The sequence below is a fragment of the Lissotriton vulgaris genome, chromosome 4_1, assembly GCF_964263255.1.
Source record: "Lissotriton vulgaris chromosome 4_1, aLisVul1.2, whole genome shotgun sequence".
Classification (NCBI taxonomy): Eukaryota; Metazoa; Chordata; class Amphibia; order Caudata; family Salamandridae; genus Lissotriton; species Lissotriton vulgaris.
The window spans coordinates 744,189,906-744,210,932 of NC_141691.1; the positions used below are offsets into that span (position 1 = coordinate 744,189,906).

Genomic DNA, 21,027 nt, shown 5'->3' on the forward strand with positions numbered 1-21,027 from the left:
CCCGCGGGAGGGCTCGGCACCTCCTCCCTGTCCCAGCCCGACCTGCAGGAAAGTCAGTGGGAAGTGAGAACCGAATCCCTGCGCTCAGGCGCCCGCCTGGGGGACGAGCAGCGGCGCAGAGCCGCTTTCAAGAGTTCGTCTCTGGAAGGGAGGGTGTCGGGGTGCACGCTCCCATACCGCATCTGCCAGCCTCTGCTTGGACATTCTTCTGAACCCCCCTACTCCTCACCGCCACCTCACCCCATCCACCCAAAGGCGGGCGAGCCATAGTCAGAGATGCTGCGATGTCCCCTTTGCTCCCTGGCCAGTTTCTCCATTCCAACCGCACCCCCTCCCTACCTGCAGGCAGGTGCTGCTCCCAGCCCACAGAGAGGGTTTTTCGAAGGTAGCCCGCCCCCAGCCCTCCTAAACCGGGCCCGAGGGAAATCCGTGCCGTTTTGGCTTGACTCTGTTGTGCTGCTCCGTCTGTCATTTGTGGGAAGCTGTGAAGATGCTGGGGGTGAAGCGCCGCCTCGTCTACCCCCGAAGTGGAAGATTCCAGGACAGGGATTCCATAGACGGCCTCAGCGGGACGGGCATCTTCAGGGCACAGCACGCGCACACCCCTCCTCAGGTAAGCGACGAAAACTCCAGGAGTATCATTATACCTCCACTCCACCGTCCACCCTCTTAATAAAACGAGCCCACCTCCTTTGAGAGGTCATTTTGATACTGGTGCATGACTTGTAGTGGGGACGGGTTTACAAGAGGCAGGGCTGAAATAATGCTTTTCCAGCCTCACTTCCCGCATGCCGAAGTAGTAGACACTGTTGAAGGTCAGGATATTCAGCGAAAGTCAATTAATTAGCTTGTATGTTGTAGCTGTCTGTCAAGTGGTGCAATAGTCCACCTTTCAAGAAAGTGCGAAACACTTTTGAATGGGTTGCAGGGCATATAATAACTTGCAAATGTGCCTGGATAAAGTAGTTTTTAATGTCCCACCTTTGTGTTTTGCTTTCTGACACAATGTTTATTTTTTCGTTTTTTATTACTGAATTACATTTTTTACAGGGAATGTTTCTTTTTTTCCGTATAGTGTTTTAGCTGATTTATAATAACTCTTCTGGTTGTTACTGTGACTAATGCCTCTTATTTGTCTTTGTAGGCTACTAGACTACCGTTTAGAAGTATTCGTATTCAGTTTTTTATGTATTGTGTTTAGAAATATTTTATTGTCTAATCTTAATTAAGTGCACAATAAAATATTACTACCAAAAACATTTTAAAAATGCCAGTGCTCTTCGTAGATTTAGTCATTGGCAAATAAAATAGTTTATTTATTTATTTTTACCATTTATTAAGCGCACTGTTACCGGGCAGGTGTCCTGGCGCTGAAATGATATACTTTCTCCATACGATGTTAGTCCCTATAGATTAAAAAGCCATGTTTTAATGTTCTTCCTGAATGTCATTAGGTCAGTGCTTTGTTTTAGGGGGAGGGGCATTTTATTCCAGATATCGGCTGCTCCGGAAATAAAACTGCGACCTCCCCATCGAGCTTTCCTAATACGATCAGTCTTGACAAGCCATTTGTTAGATGATCTTAACTGTCGGCCTGGATGATACAGCTGGAAGTGTTGTTGAAGGAAAGACGGACCTAGTCCATTCACTGCCTTGAACACTATGCACAGTGCTTTGAACATCATACGTTTCCGTACTGGGAGCCAGTGCAATTTGCTCAGTTCCCCAGAAACGGATGCAAACTTGGGTAGACCCGTAATTAAGCGGACAGCAGCATTTTGCAGCATCTGTAGCTTGTTCAGGATCCCTTGCTGTGCTTGCAAATACAGACTATTGCAGTAATCGAGGCGTGACAGCACTAATGCTGTCACGACAGTTTTCCTGCTGCTAGTGGAGAGAAAGGGGAGAATTTTCCTGATTGTTTTTATTATCCAGTGAACAGAGGATGAGAGGGCATTGACTTGTGCTTTAAAAGAAAGTTGTCTGTCAATGAGTACCCCCAGATTTTTTACTGTCGTGGCAGGTATGGGAGATTCTCCCATTTCTTGGGGCCACCAATTGGGGGTCCATAAGTTGGTCTCATTGCCAAAGAGAAGAACCTCTGTTTTCGAGGAGTTCAGTTTAAGGCAATTCCTAGCCATCCATGAACTTACTGCAATCATACAGTCCTGAAATCTTGCTGCTGTTCCTTCCTCTCGACCCGGGAGCAGAGATACCACAATTTGTGTATCATCTGCATATGATGTCAATTCAAAGCCAAATGACCGAATCACCGGGGCGAGGGAGGAAATGTATATATTAAAAAGGGTAGGGCTCAGGGAGGAGCCCTGAGGAACCCCTCCTGGGAGTGTAAAAGGAGTGGATTCGAAATCTCCCAGGGCTACCACCTGAACCCTGTCCGAGAGGAAAGATCTCAACAAGCTCAGCGCGACTCCTCGCACTCCGCACAACACACAAAGGGTGATGGGAGAAATGCTTGCACTTTGCCTAACCACTACCAATTGTTCCTATCGTTCTTTTACCCGCCTTGTCACGCCAACTCAGAGCAGCCCACCCAGTTATATGCAAATCAGTCGTTGTCCTGCTCCAATCAGAACAATCCAGCCTGAACTGCCAGGCCAGGCCCTCTCTGAAGCAGAACACAAGCATACCAAGACCAGTTTTGTCCTCTTAAGACGGGGACAGTTATGTTCCAGTGGCACAGTGAGTAATTGACTACATTTGGGCATACTCTTGGCCACTCAGGATGTTACGTCAAACACATAAAAGATGATGGGAGGAATGCTTGCAATTTGTCTAACCTTTGACTGTTGTTGTTCGGGTAGGATTCCAATCCATCGTTTTTTTACCTAGAATGCCACCTCAGATTAGACCAAGCCGTATGCAAAATAGCCTGGCTCCTGTTTCTATAGGCACAATCCAGCCTGAAATGCCAAGCCGCTTGTCTCTGAACTAGAACACAAGCAAACCAAGACCAGATTTGGCCAGATTGAACTTCTGCAGTCAGGTGCTGCTTAGTTGCAGTGGCACAGTAAGCAACGAAGCCACGTCTGGACATTCCCTTGGCCAACAACACCCTAAGAGGCTAAGGGTATGCCCAAACGTGGATCCTTGGCTCACTGTACCACTGGAACCAAGCTGCACCAGACTGAAGAGACCCAATCTGAAATCGGTCTCAAGGTGCTTGTTTTCCAGTTCAGAGAAGACCTGGGTTAGCAGTTCGGGCTGGATGATGCCTATTGGAGCAAAACCAAGGCTGATTTGCATATGGCTGGATCTGATCTGAGTGGCACGGTAGGCAATTAATGATGGTTTGAAGTATTACCCTGGGTGATTGTCAGTGGTTAGACAAATTGTAAGCATTCCTCCCATCACCTGTGAAACCATGGAAGTCTTCCAGAAAACATTAATTGTGGCATAATAATTGAATGACAGACCCACGGCTGGACTGGGCACAGAAACCTGTCCTGGCAATTCCTCTCGACAGGCCACAGCTGAGGGGCGAGGGGGTGTTAGTGTCAAGCACCGCTGCCGCTTTTGTTACGTGGGTCAATATAGCAGCACTGCTGCAAAACCGGCCCCCAGTAACAAAACCTACCCCCATGGGTCAAAAACCTGCTCCCACCCTTCCGGCCCACTGGGAAAACGCCCAGGTGCCCACTAAAGCCAGCCCAGCGGTGGACAGAGCTAAACCACTGCAAATGATCTTTGTGCAGCACTGAGCCCATTTAAAGACTTCTTTCTCTTGGCTTCATTTGAAGCATTCCAACTCTCGAGCATGTGCACTGCAAGTTGAACTGTGCTTTCTGGGAAGTCAGCACCCCTGTGTTTTATCCTTTAAAATGATGTACCTCTAATTTAGCTGTTCCTATTACAGAAGAGGAGCTGCAAGTTCTAGAATGTGAAGGCAATAATGAGAATAGGTAAGGTACTAGAGGTGGGCGAGCCAACAAATTAATAGGTAGAGCTGGGCCAGAGCCGAGGCAAGGGCCTGGTTTAACTCTAAAACCCCTGCACGAGCTGAGCCTTGAACATATTTGCATGTAAATATCATGTAAAAACATGGTACGGTCTCTTCAAATTCATAGAAAGTGTATTTCTTTAACATGCAAAAGCGTTTTACCTTGGTACATAAGATAATATCACAACATTATATCACTGCATTGAGAGGCATTTATTAAAAGTGATAGTAATTGTCTTCAAATGTGAACTTAGAAACATGTGTGCCACCCATTTCCCCTCTGACTTCAAAGCCACTAGTGATCTAAGTGAAGAAAGAGGCAAGTTAGTTGTCATATGTGGCCTATATTCTTAATATGCATGAAGCAACATAATAGTCTATTAAATCTACCTTGAACTCACATATTTGAAGGTGCACTTGAGTGAAAATAAAGAAGGAAGCTCACTAAAATAAAATCTTTGTTCAAGCAGAGAAGCCGGGATTGATCACAGTTTTTCTGGTTTCGCATTGTGCAAATTCAACCATAAGATGGATATATGTTTCTCGCTCCTTTTTTGAAAACACTGGTGGCTGCTTTGCTTTAAATTCCTAGTACTTGAGGTTAGAGCGTGGGTGTCAAGCAGAAGGCACGTGGAAGTTCTGCTCATTTTGAGCTTGAGGGTTCAAGAGGCATCTGGTTCAAGCGCTCATTGGCTCACCTACCTCTATATGATATATACTACTGAGATTTCTGAAAGCAGGTCCATAATGTGGCCAGGTATTGGTACTCATCAGTACTCCCTGAATTTAATAGTAGCACCTGCGGGCCAGATTTGCTAACTGTTTTTGAATACCTGAGTGCAATGCAAGTGCAGATACCTTGTGTGCCCAGCAATTTTCAGAGGATAATAATAATGGTAAGCAGGGCCGGACTGGCCGTAGAGGGCACCTGGCGTTTCCCCGGTCGGCCGCTAGGGTGGCAGCCGGTTTTAGGGCACTGGGGGGGCTGTTTTTGTTACCGGGGGTCGATAGCCCCCTGTAACAAAATCAGCCAAAACTGTCCCTCGCAAACTGCTTGGCTGCACACCCCCCTCACCCCGGGGGGGGGGGGGCGGCCGAGCAGTTTGCCAGCACCGGTTTCGGTTCCCAGTCCGGCCCGGATGGTAAGATAACTCTGATGGGTAATACACCTGCTAGAGAGATCTGAGTTTTGTCTAGTCACAGTTTTGACTCATAAAGTAGCATTGAGGGTTAATGTGTCTCCTGCACAGCACATAGTGTACCATGCAGAACACAGATTTGTATTTTATGCAGTTAGCTGAGCATGTTACTGTTTTTGATACAGAGATCTTCTTGTTACTTGCAAAATTCTAGTACTAGACAAAGAGCTATGAATCATCATCAAGGTCAAGGCATTGGTTTAGGACCTGATTGTGTTTTTTCCTCAATTTGTTGTTATTCTGATGCTGCTAAAAGAACTCCTTTGGGTAGTATGGTGGTATTAAAGTCTTATTAGTACAGAAAACCCCCACCACAGCATTATATTTTAAATTCTGACTTTGTGTTTCTCCGACCATCCACTCTTCACATATAATGCCTACCAGTAAGGACGATATGTGACTGCTATACCTCGTAACCCTCATTGACTTATGTAACACGTGATTTAAACACTCAAATGATTTATTATCTCTGTATAATGTGCGTGTGTGATGTAAAGGAATCTAACACCATACAATGGGATAAGTGGCGCTATAAAAGAATTAGATTAAAAAATAAATTAGGAAGAGCTACTTAAATTTTTGTGTAATTACTTATACAGACATATACATCTGACATTCTTACAGTGCGTGCATGTCTTCTATATACAGAGGTTGACCAAAGTCAAAAACCTGCATTCGAATCCTAGTTTCTGTTAAGTATTTCGTAAGTGATAATAAACTATGTGCTTTATTTTCCTCCATTGCATTGGCATCTAGGTATTAGGTTCCAGATCGCTCCCAGCCAGGATGAGACTCCTACAAAAAGATTGCTGGTAACCCTTCAAAGCAGGCCTTTGTTTTGGCCAAGCTGGAAGTGAAAATAAGAAAGCCACTTCACCTCCAGCAGGTTGCTGTTTGGAATGGAAAGCAGACAATGTGCAGGGGCTGCTGAAAGTGTCCAGTTATTAGCAAATTACACCAAATTCAGCATATTTCACTGGGGCTCACTAGAACCCAGACACAACTCAATAATAGCTGCCAGATCTGCCCAGATCCCACTCATTTAATGCACTGAATAAGTGATTATTTTCACCCACAAATGACACTGAATACTGTACACTATTTGGCCATATGTAGGGTTTGGTTTAGACGTGTGGGACAGGTGGGTTCTGAACTCACATGTTTTGGGGTTTTGATAAACATTTTGCATGGCCTTCCTCATCCTGTAACCAGCAGCGGCTGCTACCAAAATAAAATAGTGGGGCAGCACAGGGCAAATTAAAAAAAAAATGCACTTACCTGCTTTTCCCACTGCCGCTCCATCCGCTGGATGCCTCGGTGCTCCTTTCTTCTGGAAGTCCATGGGCCAGCATGAGCTCCCCACCCAATCAACACGCTGGTCTCATGCTGTGAAAGCAGCACCTGTATTGGTCTGAGCGGCCTGATTAGGCTCTCACGACGGGACTATGAGCCTGTGCCATTTCTCCACCCAGCTGTACAGTACAGCTAGGTGGAGAAATTTTAAGTGCACGTGTGTGTTTGGACCAGTGGTCGAAGTGAGGAAAAAAAAGTAGGGGAACTATGGGCAGAGCATCAGGGGGTGGGAATAACCAGAGGATTGGGTCAGTGGGCGGAGTCAGAGGTGTGGCTAAAAAGAGCAAAACATACCAGTTTTTAGTATGTTTGGTATTTCACTGACCAGTTACAGCTTAGAACATTATTTTGTGGAACCAATAGATACACATGTGTTTGAGGCTAGTATATGAGTTATTGACATTAAAATACTTTTACAATGTGGGATATTTTTTCAATCACAAAATGTCCCAAATACGCTTATGAGTGGAATCATAAACCCTTTGTCTCCGAGCCATGCAGTTTCTTTCATCAGCACTTTTCCTCCCTTTTTCAAACCATTTCTGAACATAAAATTTGGGTTTAAATTCTATGACTTGAGACCCCACGTTTTGGGGAACACTATTGATTATATCATTCTGTGCCCCACGGTCAATGCAAAATTGTAGTCCTACATTTTTTATGTGCTTCACGCAGCATGTCATGAAGCCAGCATTAGATGCCTCTTATTTACTGTTATTGTGTCTAGACATAGCACAGAAAAGTGAATATATACTCCTGATACAACCCAGACATCTTGGTTTTGCCGATGCTTTAAGCAGTATCAGATGAATGAGATACAACTATTATATTAGTAGTTTGTGTAATTACTACTCAAGGTAGTTAGCATTGAGAATTGCAAATGTATCAACTCTGGAATTATGAGTGTAGGAAGCTGGGTCTGTGTACACTATAGACTGGAGGTGAACCTCAGTAGGGATTATGGTGGACAGGGCTTAAAGGTTAGACCACAATGGCCACTAGTGGGGTCCACCTGCTGGAGCTAAGAGACCAGGGCTTCTATGGTCTAGCGGGGGCCTTCTACGGTCCAGTAGGGAAATGCGCTCCCTCAGGATAGTGTTCTGGGTGACTGGTCATAATGCTTTATCCTGGTTCCCTTGTTCCAAATTTGGTATCTCTGGCCACAGTGCCACATTCTCTCCCCCCTGAACACCTTTCTGCCCCACTGAGAGAAACATGCTACAACCCAATTGTGCCCTGTTATAAATGCCTAGATGTGACTCAATTCAAATTATGCACTGCCTGGAAAAAAAGAATAACATCCTGGAAAAAGCAAACACTCATAGGGAATGCAAGATTTTGTAAAGCATGCAAAATATAAGCAGGAACAACATGGTTACCTTAATGCTTTAACACTCACTGTTCAGAAAACAATAAGTGTTTTTTGCTTCAAACGTTGAGGACACGAATACAGGGCTCCTCCTGTACACAGGGGTGCCTATCTTGCACTCGTGAACAGCAAGGAAGGGGTTAGGTAGGGCTCAGAAGATAAAGGGACTCTTCATTAAAATCTGATCTCACTCACGGAAACCCACAAGGGTTTCCACATTCATGTCAGCCAGCTAGCTGCTCAAACATCGACATTATGTATTCAAGTGTCCTGCAAAGGATATCTTTTGAAGTGTCCGGCTTGGCTAACTCTCCTTCCCACAAAAAACTTGAGTTCTTGAGAGTAAAAGGCAAAAATTATATTTTCATTTGGGAAGTGAAGGATACATCCAACTTTATTTTTTGGGTGACACTATAGTATGTTAGTGATGCTGAAAAGCATCACTAAAACAATTCACAAACCTTAGAGGTCCGAAAGCAAGACCCATTAGCTTTGCTAATGCTTGTTTAGATATCTCATTTGCTAAATGGGGCACTTTTAATTTGGTGCCAGACAGGGCTGAACTGGGAACCCAAAGCAGTCCTAGCAAAGAGGTCCCAATGACAAGACCTATTGGCTTTGTCACTGCTTGTTTTTATATATCATTTGCTAAATGGGGCACTTTCAATTTAGTGCCACACAAGGCTGAACTGGTAACTCAAAGCAGCCCTGACACTTTGTCCATCCCCTGTACGGTGTGTTGCGAGCCAACGCAGTAAGCGAGCCTGACCACTACAAAGGGGACATGGGAAGAGGGTGTTCTCTATCCAAGGAAATTTAAGAAAAGATTACATAAAGTGTGCATTTTACAACTTATTTTATTATATATTCAATTGTATTGGCATTTAGAGCACAGTAAATGATGACCTTACAGTGCACCAGGATACGCCAATCTTGTTGGGGCTCTTCAATGTTTCCATCACTATCACCCTCCAACACTGCCCCTCATCTCTCCATAGCCACTGTCACGTGTATTTCATTTGTTTTATGTAGCGCATCTCATACCAGTGTAGCTTTGCGCGACAGGGAGGGAGTAGGAGAGCGCCATACTTTCCCTTGCGCTGGCGCTAATTACAGCTGCCGTGTGCCACACACACACCTTAGCGCCATAGCGCTAGGGTATGTGAGTAAGTCCAGCATAGGTTTTGTACAGTGCAGCATGCATATAAAGTCGGAAAAGGAAGGAGAAATTAAAGCATTTCTCCTTCTGTACGCCTACTTGAAAAAGTGCAGTTTTCTCACGCTAAACCCAACCTACTTCATTTAGTAAATTGGGTGTAGTGTGAGAAACCCTGGGTGGGTGCTTGGGAACACCCTTGATACGCCCCATGACCCTAAGTAATGCGAAGCAGCGCAATGCGCTGCTTTGCATTACTTTCCCGTTATTTCCAGCGCTAAACAAGTTTAGCACTAGAAATCTTAGTAAATCTCCCCCTTAGTGTGCTGGACATCCCTGCTGGGTTTGTTACTGGGGACAGTTTTGCAGCCCCCAGTAACAAAGCCAGCCTCCCACTCCTCCAGCCTCCATCCCAATGCCCATTAAGCCAGTTGTAGAAGACAATTAGTCTTTAATAAGATTCCTGAGAAAAGGAATGTATTCCAAGTGAAGTTTATTAGCAGGTTTCCAATCACAGGAGGAGCGTCTCATCTTAAAAAGATGCTTGAGGATTTGGTTAAGGACAGGATTATAGAACCTTCAGAATCCTCCCAATGGGTTGCGCCCATCGTCGTAGCACGCAAGAAAAATAATGAGATCAGGCTATGTGCGGACCTCAGGGGTCTCAATAAAAACATTAAAATTGACTGTCACCCTCTCCCTAGAATTCAAGAGCTGTTAGCAAATCTGGGCGGAGCCAGGTGGTTTTCATTGTTGGACTTAAAGTCTGCTTACCATCAGATTCCCTTGTCTAAGGATTCTCAAGAGTTAACAACCTTTGTGACCCCATTTGGAGCTTTTAAGTTTCTGAGGCTCCCATTCGGGTTAGCTTCAGCAGCTAGCGTTTTCCAAAGGTTAATGGACTCTTTGTTTGGGGATCTGGTGGGGGTACAAGCATATTTTGATGACATTTTGATTTTCGCAAAGACAATGGATGAACATAATGTTCTACTTAAAAAGGTTTTGTCCATTCTGGGTAGTAGGGGTATGACAGTCAGGGAAGACAAATGCAAGTTCGGGGTGTCTGAATTAGAGTACTTGGGCCATTCAATTTCGAAATCTGGCATTAGACCTAAATTTTCGGTGGTTAGGGCTTTAATGGAAGCTAAACCTCCAAGTGATAAAGATGCTCTGCGTTTGTTTCTGGGCCTAGCCGAGTACTATGCCAGGTTTGTGGAAGGGTACGCTCAAGTGGTGGAACCTCTGAGGTTACTTCTTAAGAAAGGACAAAAGTTTGTTTGGACAAAAGATTTGGATGAGACTTTTGCTAAAGTCAAGAATTTAATTGTCTCTGCACGTTCCCTTAGCGCGTTTAGGGATGATTCCATGTGCATTATTGCAGTAGATGCGAGCATGAAAGGTCTTGGAGCCGTGCTATGTCAGCAGGTGGAGGGCAAGGAACACACGGTAGCCTTTGCCTCTAGATCTTTGAAGGACTTTGAAAAGCACTACAGCACAATTGAAAGGGAGGCGTTAGCCTGTGTGTGGGCTGCCCAAAAGTTTAAGATGTACATCTGGGGTCGCAAGTTTGTGATGCTATCTGATCACAAACCTCTTTCATTTATTTTTTAGCAAAGTTTCGGGTACTAATAGTCTTTCTCCTAGGCTGACTAGACTGGTTTCTAAACTGCAGGAATTCAATTTCGAATTAAGGCACATCACTGGGGGTAAAAACTTCAGAGCAGATTGCTTGTCCAGGATGTTGATGGACAAAGATGATGAGGATGACTTAGTTGAGGAAGATGTGGAATGTGTCTCTATGGTGGACGCTATTGAGGAGTGGAATTCAGTCATTTCTGAAAAGGATTGGAAAGAGGCTAGTGAAATGGATGGTGTTTTGTCCCAGGCTTTGGAGTTTTCAGCTAAGGCTTGGCCAGATGTTAGGAATCTGTCTGGGGATCTAAGGAATTTCGCTCAGGTGGCAGAAGAACTCTCAGTCAAGGATGGAGTTTTATTAAGAGGCGATAAGTTCGTTCCGCCCAGTGGTTTAAGGAACACTGTTATCAAGTTAGCCCACGAGGGTCACCTTGGTGTGACCAAGACTTGTATGAGAATCAAAGCTCATTATTGGTGGCCGGGTATTGACTCGCAGGTAAGGGCTACTGTGGACAATTGCGAAGAATGTTTGTTGTCTGATAAACATTGGAAGACCCACCAGGCTCCATTACAACCTTCTCAACTTCCGGGGATGGCTTGGGAGAAGGTTGCTTTAGATTTCTCCGGTCCATATAAAGTTCTTCCAGAAGGGAAGAGATACCTTATCTTAGCAATCGATTATTTTTCAAAGTGGATGTATTATAGGTTTGTGGAGGCTCCGGATTCGGATAATACCATTGCTTTCCTGGAAAGATTGTTCCTGTTAGAAGGAGCCCCTCGAATCTTAGTAACTGACAATGGGACCCATTTTGTCTCTGACAAAATGTGTAAAGCCCTCTTCTAATGGCCTAGTTGAACGTGGCAATACATTTTTGAAAGAAGGAATACAAACGGCCATAGCATCTGGTGTGGATGTTTTTAAATTTTTGGAAAAGAAAATTTGGAATTATAATGTCTCGCCCCATTGTACGACTCAAATGTCCCCTTTTCATTTGTTGCGGGGAAGGGAATTCCATTCTCCTTTATTTCCTGCTTGGTTAAGGAAAGGGGAGGGCAATCAATTTCCTTCTGTTAGGGATAACATTGACTTTTCCGTCAAACAGAAGCAAGCAGTAATGAAAAAGAATTATGACAGGTCAAAATGCGTAAAAGACATTCAAATGTTGGTGGGGGATTGGGTTATGATCAAGAAACCCTATAAAGTTGCGAAAGGTTTGTCTATGTTTTCAAGTCCTGTCCAAATCATTAAAGTTAGTAAAAATGCTGTTTTTCTGGGGGACAAGGGTTGGTGGAACGTGAGACAATTGGCAAAGTTGTCTGCAGACCAAGCTGCCCTCATTTCTAGGAGGAAAAATTTATCCACTCAGGAGGGTTGTGATTGGTCACATTGGCTTCAACCAAAAATAGTTCAAGCTAGCGAAGATTTGTCTCCTACGTCACCTATTCCTTCTAAAGATTCCTCCCCTGCTCATAATACTGTAGTTTCCTCGGTGATGGAAACAAATCCCGATCGTCGCCAATATGTAGAAGACAATTAGTCTTTAATAAGAGTCCTGAGAAAAGGAATGTATTCCAAGTGAAGTTTATTAGCAGGTTTCCAATCACAGGAGGAGCGTCTCATCAGCCAGGAGTCCGAGCAGCAACTGCACAAGCACAACGGACACCTGGCTTCTGAAAGCGTCTCCACATTCAAATGAATACATGCATACATTCCGTGCACATGCTCAAGCATGTGCACACGAGATAAGGATAATTAGCACGAGAACAGAATGACCAAGAATACAATAAATACAATACACTACACCAGTCCGGCCTTGGTGCCTGGGCCTAATTGTTTTCACAGTCCGACCCTGGATGGGGTCCACAAGGGGCTCTGGTGCTCGGGTGTCCCAGAACTGGACACTTTGGGCTGAATTTATATTATATCCTTAATAAAGTTAAACAGTATTTTAAAAAATACCACATCCCTAAACACAGACAGAGCAGCAGTACATAATCTATAAAATAAAATAAGGAAGACATTAAACGTTTTCTACAGCTTTTTTTTTTTTTTAAAGCGCCATGGTTAGGGAACAGCCTGCCACAAATTCCACACTGGAGTCCTCTTCCTTTTCTTGTAGCATCGTCAGTCCGGGTGAGGGCGGGGCCGCCAATGCATACTGATGTGACAAATTGTATAAGTCACAGTGGGGTGCAGGCAGGTAGCATCGTCTAATTGAGATGTAAATCATTGTTGCAGCAGGGGCATCATTGGAAGCCACTTTCACATGCTGCTGGATTGCTCCTACAGTGCAAAACGGCTCCCATAGTGTTCCTGGGCAGGCCCCTTCCCACAGACACAGAGGGGAAGGTGGGGGAGGGCCCGCAACGGCAGAGGCCGTCCTCAATGTGCACCAAGCAGGGCTCTAATTTTTTTCAAGTGCGGACCATTCCTGCCGTCCTGGGACGCATTTTACAAATAAAGAAGTAGGGGAACGGAATTTGTTAAATTAAAAAAGTAGGGGCACGCTGTGCCCTTCCGATCCTGCCCACTTCTACCACTGGTTTGGACGGCCTAACACGGCCGGCCAAACTAACATGTGCACACTTACAAGTGCCCTCCACTCCTCCTCCCAGACCCTGCTAGCATCGAGAGGATTGCTTGGCAGGCCCCGCACTAGACTCGGCAGCATCGCCTGCCATTGAAAAATAAAATGCTAATAAAGTTGCATTATTGTTTTAGTTTTCATTCTCAGTGGGGCGATGCGCCGCTGCTGCCTGGAATTGAGGAAACACAACTTCTGTAAATTATGGGAGTACTTTCATTTCGAGGGTGGAAAAGGAATATAGAAACACACAAATATTTCACTGGAGTGTAAGAGAAGGGATAGCTCAATATGGAATGTCAGGACACGCCCTCGTCGGTAAGAACATCAGAGACTCCATACAACTGGCTACAAGTGGATTTATTCTCAGCATCCGAAGGTAAAACATCTACACTCTTCATATTCCTGTCTTCAAATATTCCATATTCTAACCCATGCCTCAGATTCTATATTCTGTAAAGAGTGGCCACCACGTGGACAATTAGCATCAGCATACACATGGAAAGAAGTCCCCACGGAAACTGCAAATTATCGAAGTTTCTATAAATACTCCACAAAAATATCCCCTGGAGACTCCAAGGGATATTTTTGTGAAACTCCAAATAGACAAAAATCTGCAAAAACCTTAGAGGCAATTCTATGATATGTAGAAATTCGGCTTTCTACTTAGGACCCTGTGAAAGGGCTGGTGACGTCACCGCGTGTTGGAATCCTTCCGCCTGTCAGGAGCTTGGCTTGATTCTAGGCTTGCGATGTGCGCTTCCTGCTACTGCTATCAAAGGTTAAGACATAACAGATGAGCTTTGCTATTTTAATTATTTATGCAATCTATTTATTAGAGTGCCGGAGCTCATTATTTTCAATGTAGGGGTCGCTGAACTCATTAAGATTTTAGCAAGTTAAGAATTGCATCCTCTGCAACTTCTTTTATCCTCCTTCCTACAAGCCTTCCAACCCCTTATCAGTTTTCACTTTTGTGAACTTGATGTGTAACAGAATTTCATCTTAAGAACGTTCCTATTCACCAGAAACAAATGTGTGCTCTCACTTACAATATAATGCTGCTCAGTGCGAATGGCTATCAGTTCTCGAGGCATGTACAGGTTATGACTTTGAAATGCCACCTAGCTGAATTCACTCAAAGCCACCTAGTTTAGTACTGCATGTTGGATTGCATTTGATCTGCTGCTCTGTCAGTTTGTCGCTGTTGGCATATGAGGCCTTCAAATAAAGGTTTGTCTAGATATTTAATCCCTGCAACCGATAAAGGCTGCTGAAACAGAAAGGAAACTTAGGCAGAATTTTTTTGAAGTATTAATGTTTTATAAAGTCTTGTACAAAAACCTGAAAAATACAAATAAATTCTCCCGAGTTTGCAAAAAAACACTTAAGCTCGTGTTAAAAAAGTTTTTGGGGAAGGTATCTTAAGTTACTTCTAGTTAGTATAACTGCAATTTCAATTAACTGTAAGCAAAGTAACATGTATGGTGATGCAAGAGAAGCATGGTGCACTTTTTTGGGTTAGGTAATCGATGGTACTTCCTAACTTTGGAACCGACTAGAGACTTTAGAATTTAAAGCCACGTGTATCTATGGGTGTACAGAAAGTAAAATGGGGGTGTGGAAGCTTGAGAAAGGCGGGAAGCACCGGAAGCCTGGAGACAATGAACTATTTTAGGCCTAACATTAGCAAATATTAAAAGCAATTTGTAAGGAAAATGGATTTCTCTGAACTCAATTTTTAATCTTTAAACTACCAAAGGGCATATTTACAAGGGCTTTATCTCCGCTTTTTTGGCTTAAAAAGCTAAAAAAGCGGAGATAAAACTGTAACCCTATTTACAAGAGGGTGCTAACATGCATAATCGCATGTTAGCACCCTTTTTCCTAACGCCTCCCTTTGCATTTATTTTATAGAGCTTATAAAGTGCACTATCGCCTGGCAGGCATCCTGGCGCTGAAACAACTCAAGGAGTAGGCGTGTGTACACTGTGGCGGCAACTAAAATAGAGGAAATAGCCAGGTCTTAATGGCTTTTCTAAAAGGGAATAGTTCCTGAATTTGTCTAATTTCGCGGGGCAGACTATTCCAAAGCTTGGCCGCAGCCACTTCAAACAGTCTACCTCCCATTCTGACTCTTCTATATTTAGGTATCCTTGCCAGAGAGGAGCGAAGATCTCTAGAAGGAGTGTACTTAAATTGTACTCTCTGTCTCAAGGGAAGCCAATGAAGTGTTGCTAGGGCTTCAGATGCTGAGGCTCTTCTAGGAAGACCAAGTGCTAGCTTAGCAGCTGCTGACTAGATTCTCTGCAGTCTATCCAATCCAGTAATCGAGCCTGCTAAGTATTGTACAACGTGCCACTAGAGCCCGAGCATGAAGAGGGAGTAAAGGAATTTTTGTTCGAAGAGACCTGATAAATGCATAACAAGAAGCCGCCGTTTTAGTTACCTGAGCTTCCAGCGAAAGTCTATTGTCTAATCTCTCTATAATGAGATGCAAAGTGGGCGTCACTGGGTGTACCCTGGATGGACAACCTTGCAAATATCCCTGAGGTTCACATCGCGATATTTACAAGGCTGCCCCAGCATTTTACCACACGTTAGTTTTTGGAGAAAACAGCTGTTTTCTCCAAAAACCAACGTCTGCCAAAATGCAGACTTACCTATCTCACACATTGGGGTGGATTATGCTGATACGACCTTGTGGGTCGTATCTGCAAGGTTATCGCCGTTTTGCAGGGAACATCGCTGGAAAACCAGCGATGTTCCCTGCAAAAGGCCGATAACCTCGCTATCTCTGGAATCTTTATTGCCCTGGAGTAACACGTTGTTAATAATGCACTACCAGGGCGATAAATTCTAGAGATAGCCTGCGATAATATAATTATCGCTAAGCACGGCCAGCGATAATTATCGCTGGCCGTTGTTAATATGCCCCGAAGAGTTAACACCGTGGATTAGCATAGGTCGAGTGGAAGAAAGCCACGTCATACAAAATGGCAGCCACACCCGCCAGAGTGTTTTCTAAGGAAATGACAGTGAGTACATCTAACTGTTCAGAAGTCTCTGGTAGATAATCAGATCATGAAACGTGTCTAAGCTATAACTCCAGGTGCACTGCACGTGGAACTGTACATGTCTGGTGACTGAAAAACTACCAGTCTGAAAAAGTACAAATTAATTTATGAATTCATCTGTATGTTTTTACATTGTCCTACCATAACATCAATACCTCGTGTATACAAGGTATTGAAGTTCCAGCATTAAAATGTTACTGCTGGTGTGGGACAGTTGAAAAGTGAGGGACGAATGAGTTAAATGAGTGAGAGTATGCAGGAGAGTGGAAATAATTAATCTGAAGGAGAAAAAATGTTAGTCATAGTCACTGGTGTCGCTCCCAAAGGGGAATGGTCGCCAATTCTGCAGCGCTGTCCCAATTTAAAATGGTGGACAATGAGTTCTGTTTCAAGGACTGCAGCGCAGCAGCATTTAAGGCAACAATCAGATGTGGACACTGTGCTCTTTGTCTCCTACCATACTTTGCACCTGATCCTGCTGTTTTTTTATTTTTCTTGGATCCTTCAGTTCCCGCGATTTTTCAACTTGGAATACTAGCTTCTTCACTACGGTACTTACTTGCAGCCACACCATTTGAAGATCTGCAGCATCTTCTCCAGTACGCTCTATGGATAAAGATCTCCCATTAACTCTTTACGGTGAACATGTGGTGTATGTGAGTTACATATTGAATTTCCATCAATATTTATCTCTCCTGTTATATTAAGCATTTTATGATGGACGTGTAATAAGTAGCACCATTCAGAGTCCAGCAATTAAGACTACAAGATTTACAATTCGCTGTAATCGACGGTTCTGCCACAACTCACCTGAACTCCTGTCCGCTTCAGGAGTCGAGACAAAGTTTTCAGAGTGACTCTTCTGATCCTCGGATACTGAAATGTCATATCAGTTGTTGTATTCAATGAAGTGTTGACCAATTATGGGTATGTCTAGGCAATGGCTTGTCTGGTAGAGTCTTTCCTCGTGAGACAGCACCTTCCTCTCATTCTTCAAAAGTGCTGGGTAGTCAAGTGTCTGGTAAAATAAACTTGCAGTATATGGAATGTGAAAGGGCAGGAATGCACCGTATTTATGCAATACAGTTCATTACAGTCCTTTCCCCCTGCTCTGGTGCCGTTGTGGCAGACTACTAGCAACTAGGACACCATGGTGCAAGGGTGCCTGTGTTGCAGGAACGATTTCTTTTGTGCAGGAAAGGGTACCTTACTGCACAAAAACAATCCTAAGCTGTGTTTTCCTCTTTCTGTGTACTGCAGAATGCAACACACATAGAAAGAGGGAAAAACAAGGAGAAATAAAGATATTTCTCCTCGGTACTCCTCACCTTGGGAAAAATAAGGATTCAGCACTTCTCCAGGTTTACGTGATCTTGTAAAGCTGGGGCAGTGTCAAAATCCATGGGTGTTGCGGGGGAAACCCCACTGCAACGCCTACCAAGCGCAGAGTAAGGCAATGTAGCAATTTGCCCTGCATTGCCTTACTCCAAAAAGTAATGCTCCGGTGGTGTAGGGAGCTCGTAAATAAGCCTCTAAGTTTTATTTTGGCTGGATTCCAAATATTGATCTACCTCTTCCTTTGTAGACAGATTTCTGGTATAGTAATCTCAGGATGTTTCACATATGGTAAAATGTTATCCTCATTCATTGAAATAAAGTGTAATGTTTTCCCTATAATTATATCTTTGTGTGCATGCCTGTATTTAATCAATCTTCCTAGGGATCCTAGTAATACTGTGAAGAGTAAAGGAGAGGATTGACAACCTTTACTTGTTACCCTATGAATTGGTCACGATTCACCGATCAGAGTGTTAGTGCAGACTTTCGCAGTCAAGTCTGCGAATAACATTGTCACCAAGAGCAGGAAAGTCCCACCAAGTCCATAGCAATACTGCAGTCATACATTTCCATTCTGCAGTGTCAAATGTCTTTTGCACATCCAAACTGGCTACAGCACAAATGGTGATATTATGTCCCATTTAATCCATTAGCAGGAATGACAGCAATGCTCTTCTAATGCTGTGTAACATGTCTGATGAGGTATGGGGTGAGGCAAACCTTCCCACTTTTGCAGCACATAATTATTGTCTTAGTCAACTATCCTACGGTGTATTATTCTGAGGCAAATTCAATATGGCAGAATCTTCTGCCCTTGAAAGGAGCTTCTGTGTCAACCAGAGGCGGGTCTAGGGAACTGAATAGTCACCTCCTCTTCAGATACACTAAACTTGTTTCAGGGCCAGCTCCCCTCTCATGATGCTGGTTCCCAACTGGCTACAGAGGTCCTACGGAACAAAAGACTTCTCTACCCCAGGTCTCCCTTTAAATGTAACTATGACTTTGAAAAGGAAGATTCGCCTTGGTCGTTTCAAGTTAATAAAGGTCCCAAACCGTCCCCAGGTGCTCTTCCTGATCTGATATCTGTCACATACCTCACACTCATCTCTTCAGGTGAAAAGGTTTAAGCCAATGTTCTGCTCTGGAAGAAGTTTTTAAACCTCATTGTAGGGAAGCACTGGCAGGGCCAAATGTCATCAGGCTAATTATAATTAGCCAGCTGGAGACTCAGGCAGGTAAAATGTAACTTTTCAAAAGTCACTTTTCTTAAAATGTACTAAAAATTTGACTTCACCAAAGATGTGATTCTAATAAATATTAAAAATAGTGGTTTGATCATCTCTGTAGCTTATCCCAATCCAAAATTAAAAGACTTGTTATTTTATCTGAACTTTATTGTTTCTCATTGGACAGCTACAGCCCTAACAATAAAAATAGCATTTGAGACTAGCCACTAAATGTGCATGCCAACATTAAATTCTTGGATTGTAGAAAAAGGTAGGGCTAGGACCTTTCTCAAGATTTGCCCGGCGCTAACCGCCCTTGTACCATTCAAGTTTACCAAGCAATGAGGCAGGCGCCGGAGACCAGAAGGCAGGAAACAGAAGTTTATTCCGACGGAGCAGAACACATCAGATCAGACAACAAGGTATCGTCTCGAGGTGCTCTAACAGCCACTCAGAGGCCTGGCCTCTTATACACTGGTTTATGGCATGTGACCTTCCTTTAATACAATCACAACTTTGTAAGGCATGGGAAAAGACAACCCCGTAATCCTCGTGTTAATCCCACCCCCATATACATTCACAATGGAGGTCCTCAACCTGCTGATAAGAGAGAGGGTCATCACGCAGCTGAGTGTTTCGTCGAGTCTTAGGATGTGTGCGCCTGATCATGTCACAGGGGGTGGGGAGGCCTGGATCAATAGAGGGTCCTTTGAAGGAGAGCGACCTCATACAATAAGGGCAGTAAATGGTATCTCTCGGCTTAGGCAATGGCCTCGGACCGGTGTGGACAGTCGGACACCGGGTGAGGGGCCATCAATGGAGTGGTATTCATGCTGCGTGGACAATCCAGCACAGAGGGGAGGTTTATCAACAGAGGGGCATTCATGGGAAGAGAGGAGGTGTTGGTCAGGCGCTGGCGTGACTCCTAAGGACAGGGTCATGCAGATGGGTCATGCTCATAAGGAGGAGGGAGGGGGGGGGAGCCAGGGCGCGCGGAGGATGCTTTCGGGGTCAGAGGGGCGCGCTGGCGATCGGTCGTGGACAGGGAGACCATGGTATCTAAGATGGCTGCCGTGCACGTAATATATAGGTGACCCAGGATGGCTGCCGTGCGCGTAGTGCATAGGTGACAAGCTGGCGCAGATGATGTTCAGATCGCAAACTAAAATTCCACAGTCCTCCCTTTTAACATATCTCGCCAACTTGTCAGTTCGGATTTATCCCCATAAGGCCACGTAGTTCTACTTCATAGAGGGGGCTCATGTGCTCTTTTCGGAAGTCCAAAGTCTTTGGGCACATGTAGCTAGAAAGAAGGCCGAACAATGGTGGCAGACATTGTATACCTAAGCAACACCCACATAATATTACAATAGGTATCAGCACGAAGGAAAACAACTTCCAACCCCAATTTTTCAAAGTGTCCCAAAACCAGCTCCCAAGCGACCATCCTTCCTGTTCTTGGTGAACCTCTGAGGACAGTCTGTGGAGGTGTTCAATGGCTTTGTAGACTGAAGGCGAGTTGTCAGGCACGTAGGTGCAACAGCTGGATCCGATGATGCGGCATGCTCCTCCTCGGTCGGCCAGGACCACGTCTAAGACAAGACGATTTTGGAGGGTCACGAGGCGGACCGCCTGAAGCTCCGCAGTGTTGTTGGCGAGGATGCCAGCAGTGATGTTGATCGTTGTTTCTACTGCCTGGGTCAGGTGTCGGATAGCACGGCTGTTTGCCATTGGGCCCCACAGAGGAACAAGTCCTTTTGCTGCATCCAGGAACTGTGCTCCAGTGGAGTCGGCTTGCCCAAGGTCGTCTGCACGCCTCTGCCGGTGGTGGTTGGCAGGGGCTACATATGTGGGTGGAAGAACGAAGGCAATATAACAGGTGCCCTTCCAACCTTTCGGGAGCCAGGTGTAAGCCTTGGTGCCACACACAAAGTACATGTTTGGAGAAGCAACAAAGGAAGGGGGGTCAGCTGAGTCCAATGTTCTGGTGATTCGGCAGGCGCTGTGACCCACCAGCTGCGTTCCATGGCCTTCGAGACACACGAGACCTGTGACATTGATAACGGACAGGGCCACAGTTAGAGTGGCAGTAGTTTGCTTTTGCAGATGAGTGAAGGTGGTTCTGGCT

General features: G+C 44.6%; 1 protein-coding gene across 1 annotated transcript in view; it reads left to right on the top strand.

The window, feature by feature from the left end:
* The first annotated feature begins 490 nt into the window (after positions 1-490).
* The window catches only part of FAM217A (family with sequence similarity 217 member A), a 101,657-nt gene continuing 81,120 nt past the window's right edge, over positions 491-21,027 (top strand). The window contains exon 1 of the mRNA XM_086966855.1: positions 491-613. Coding sequence (XP_086822981.1) covers positions 491-613 — 123 coding nt within the window. The remainder of the gene's footprint in view (positions 614-21,027) is intronic.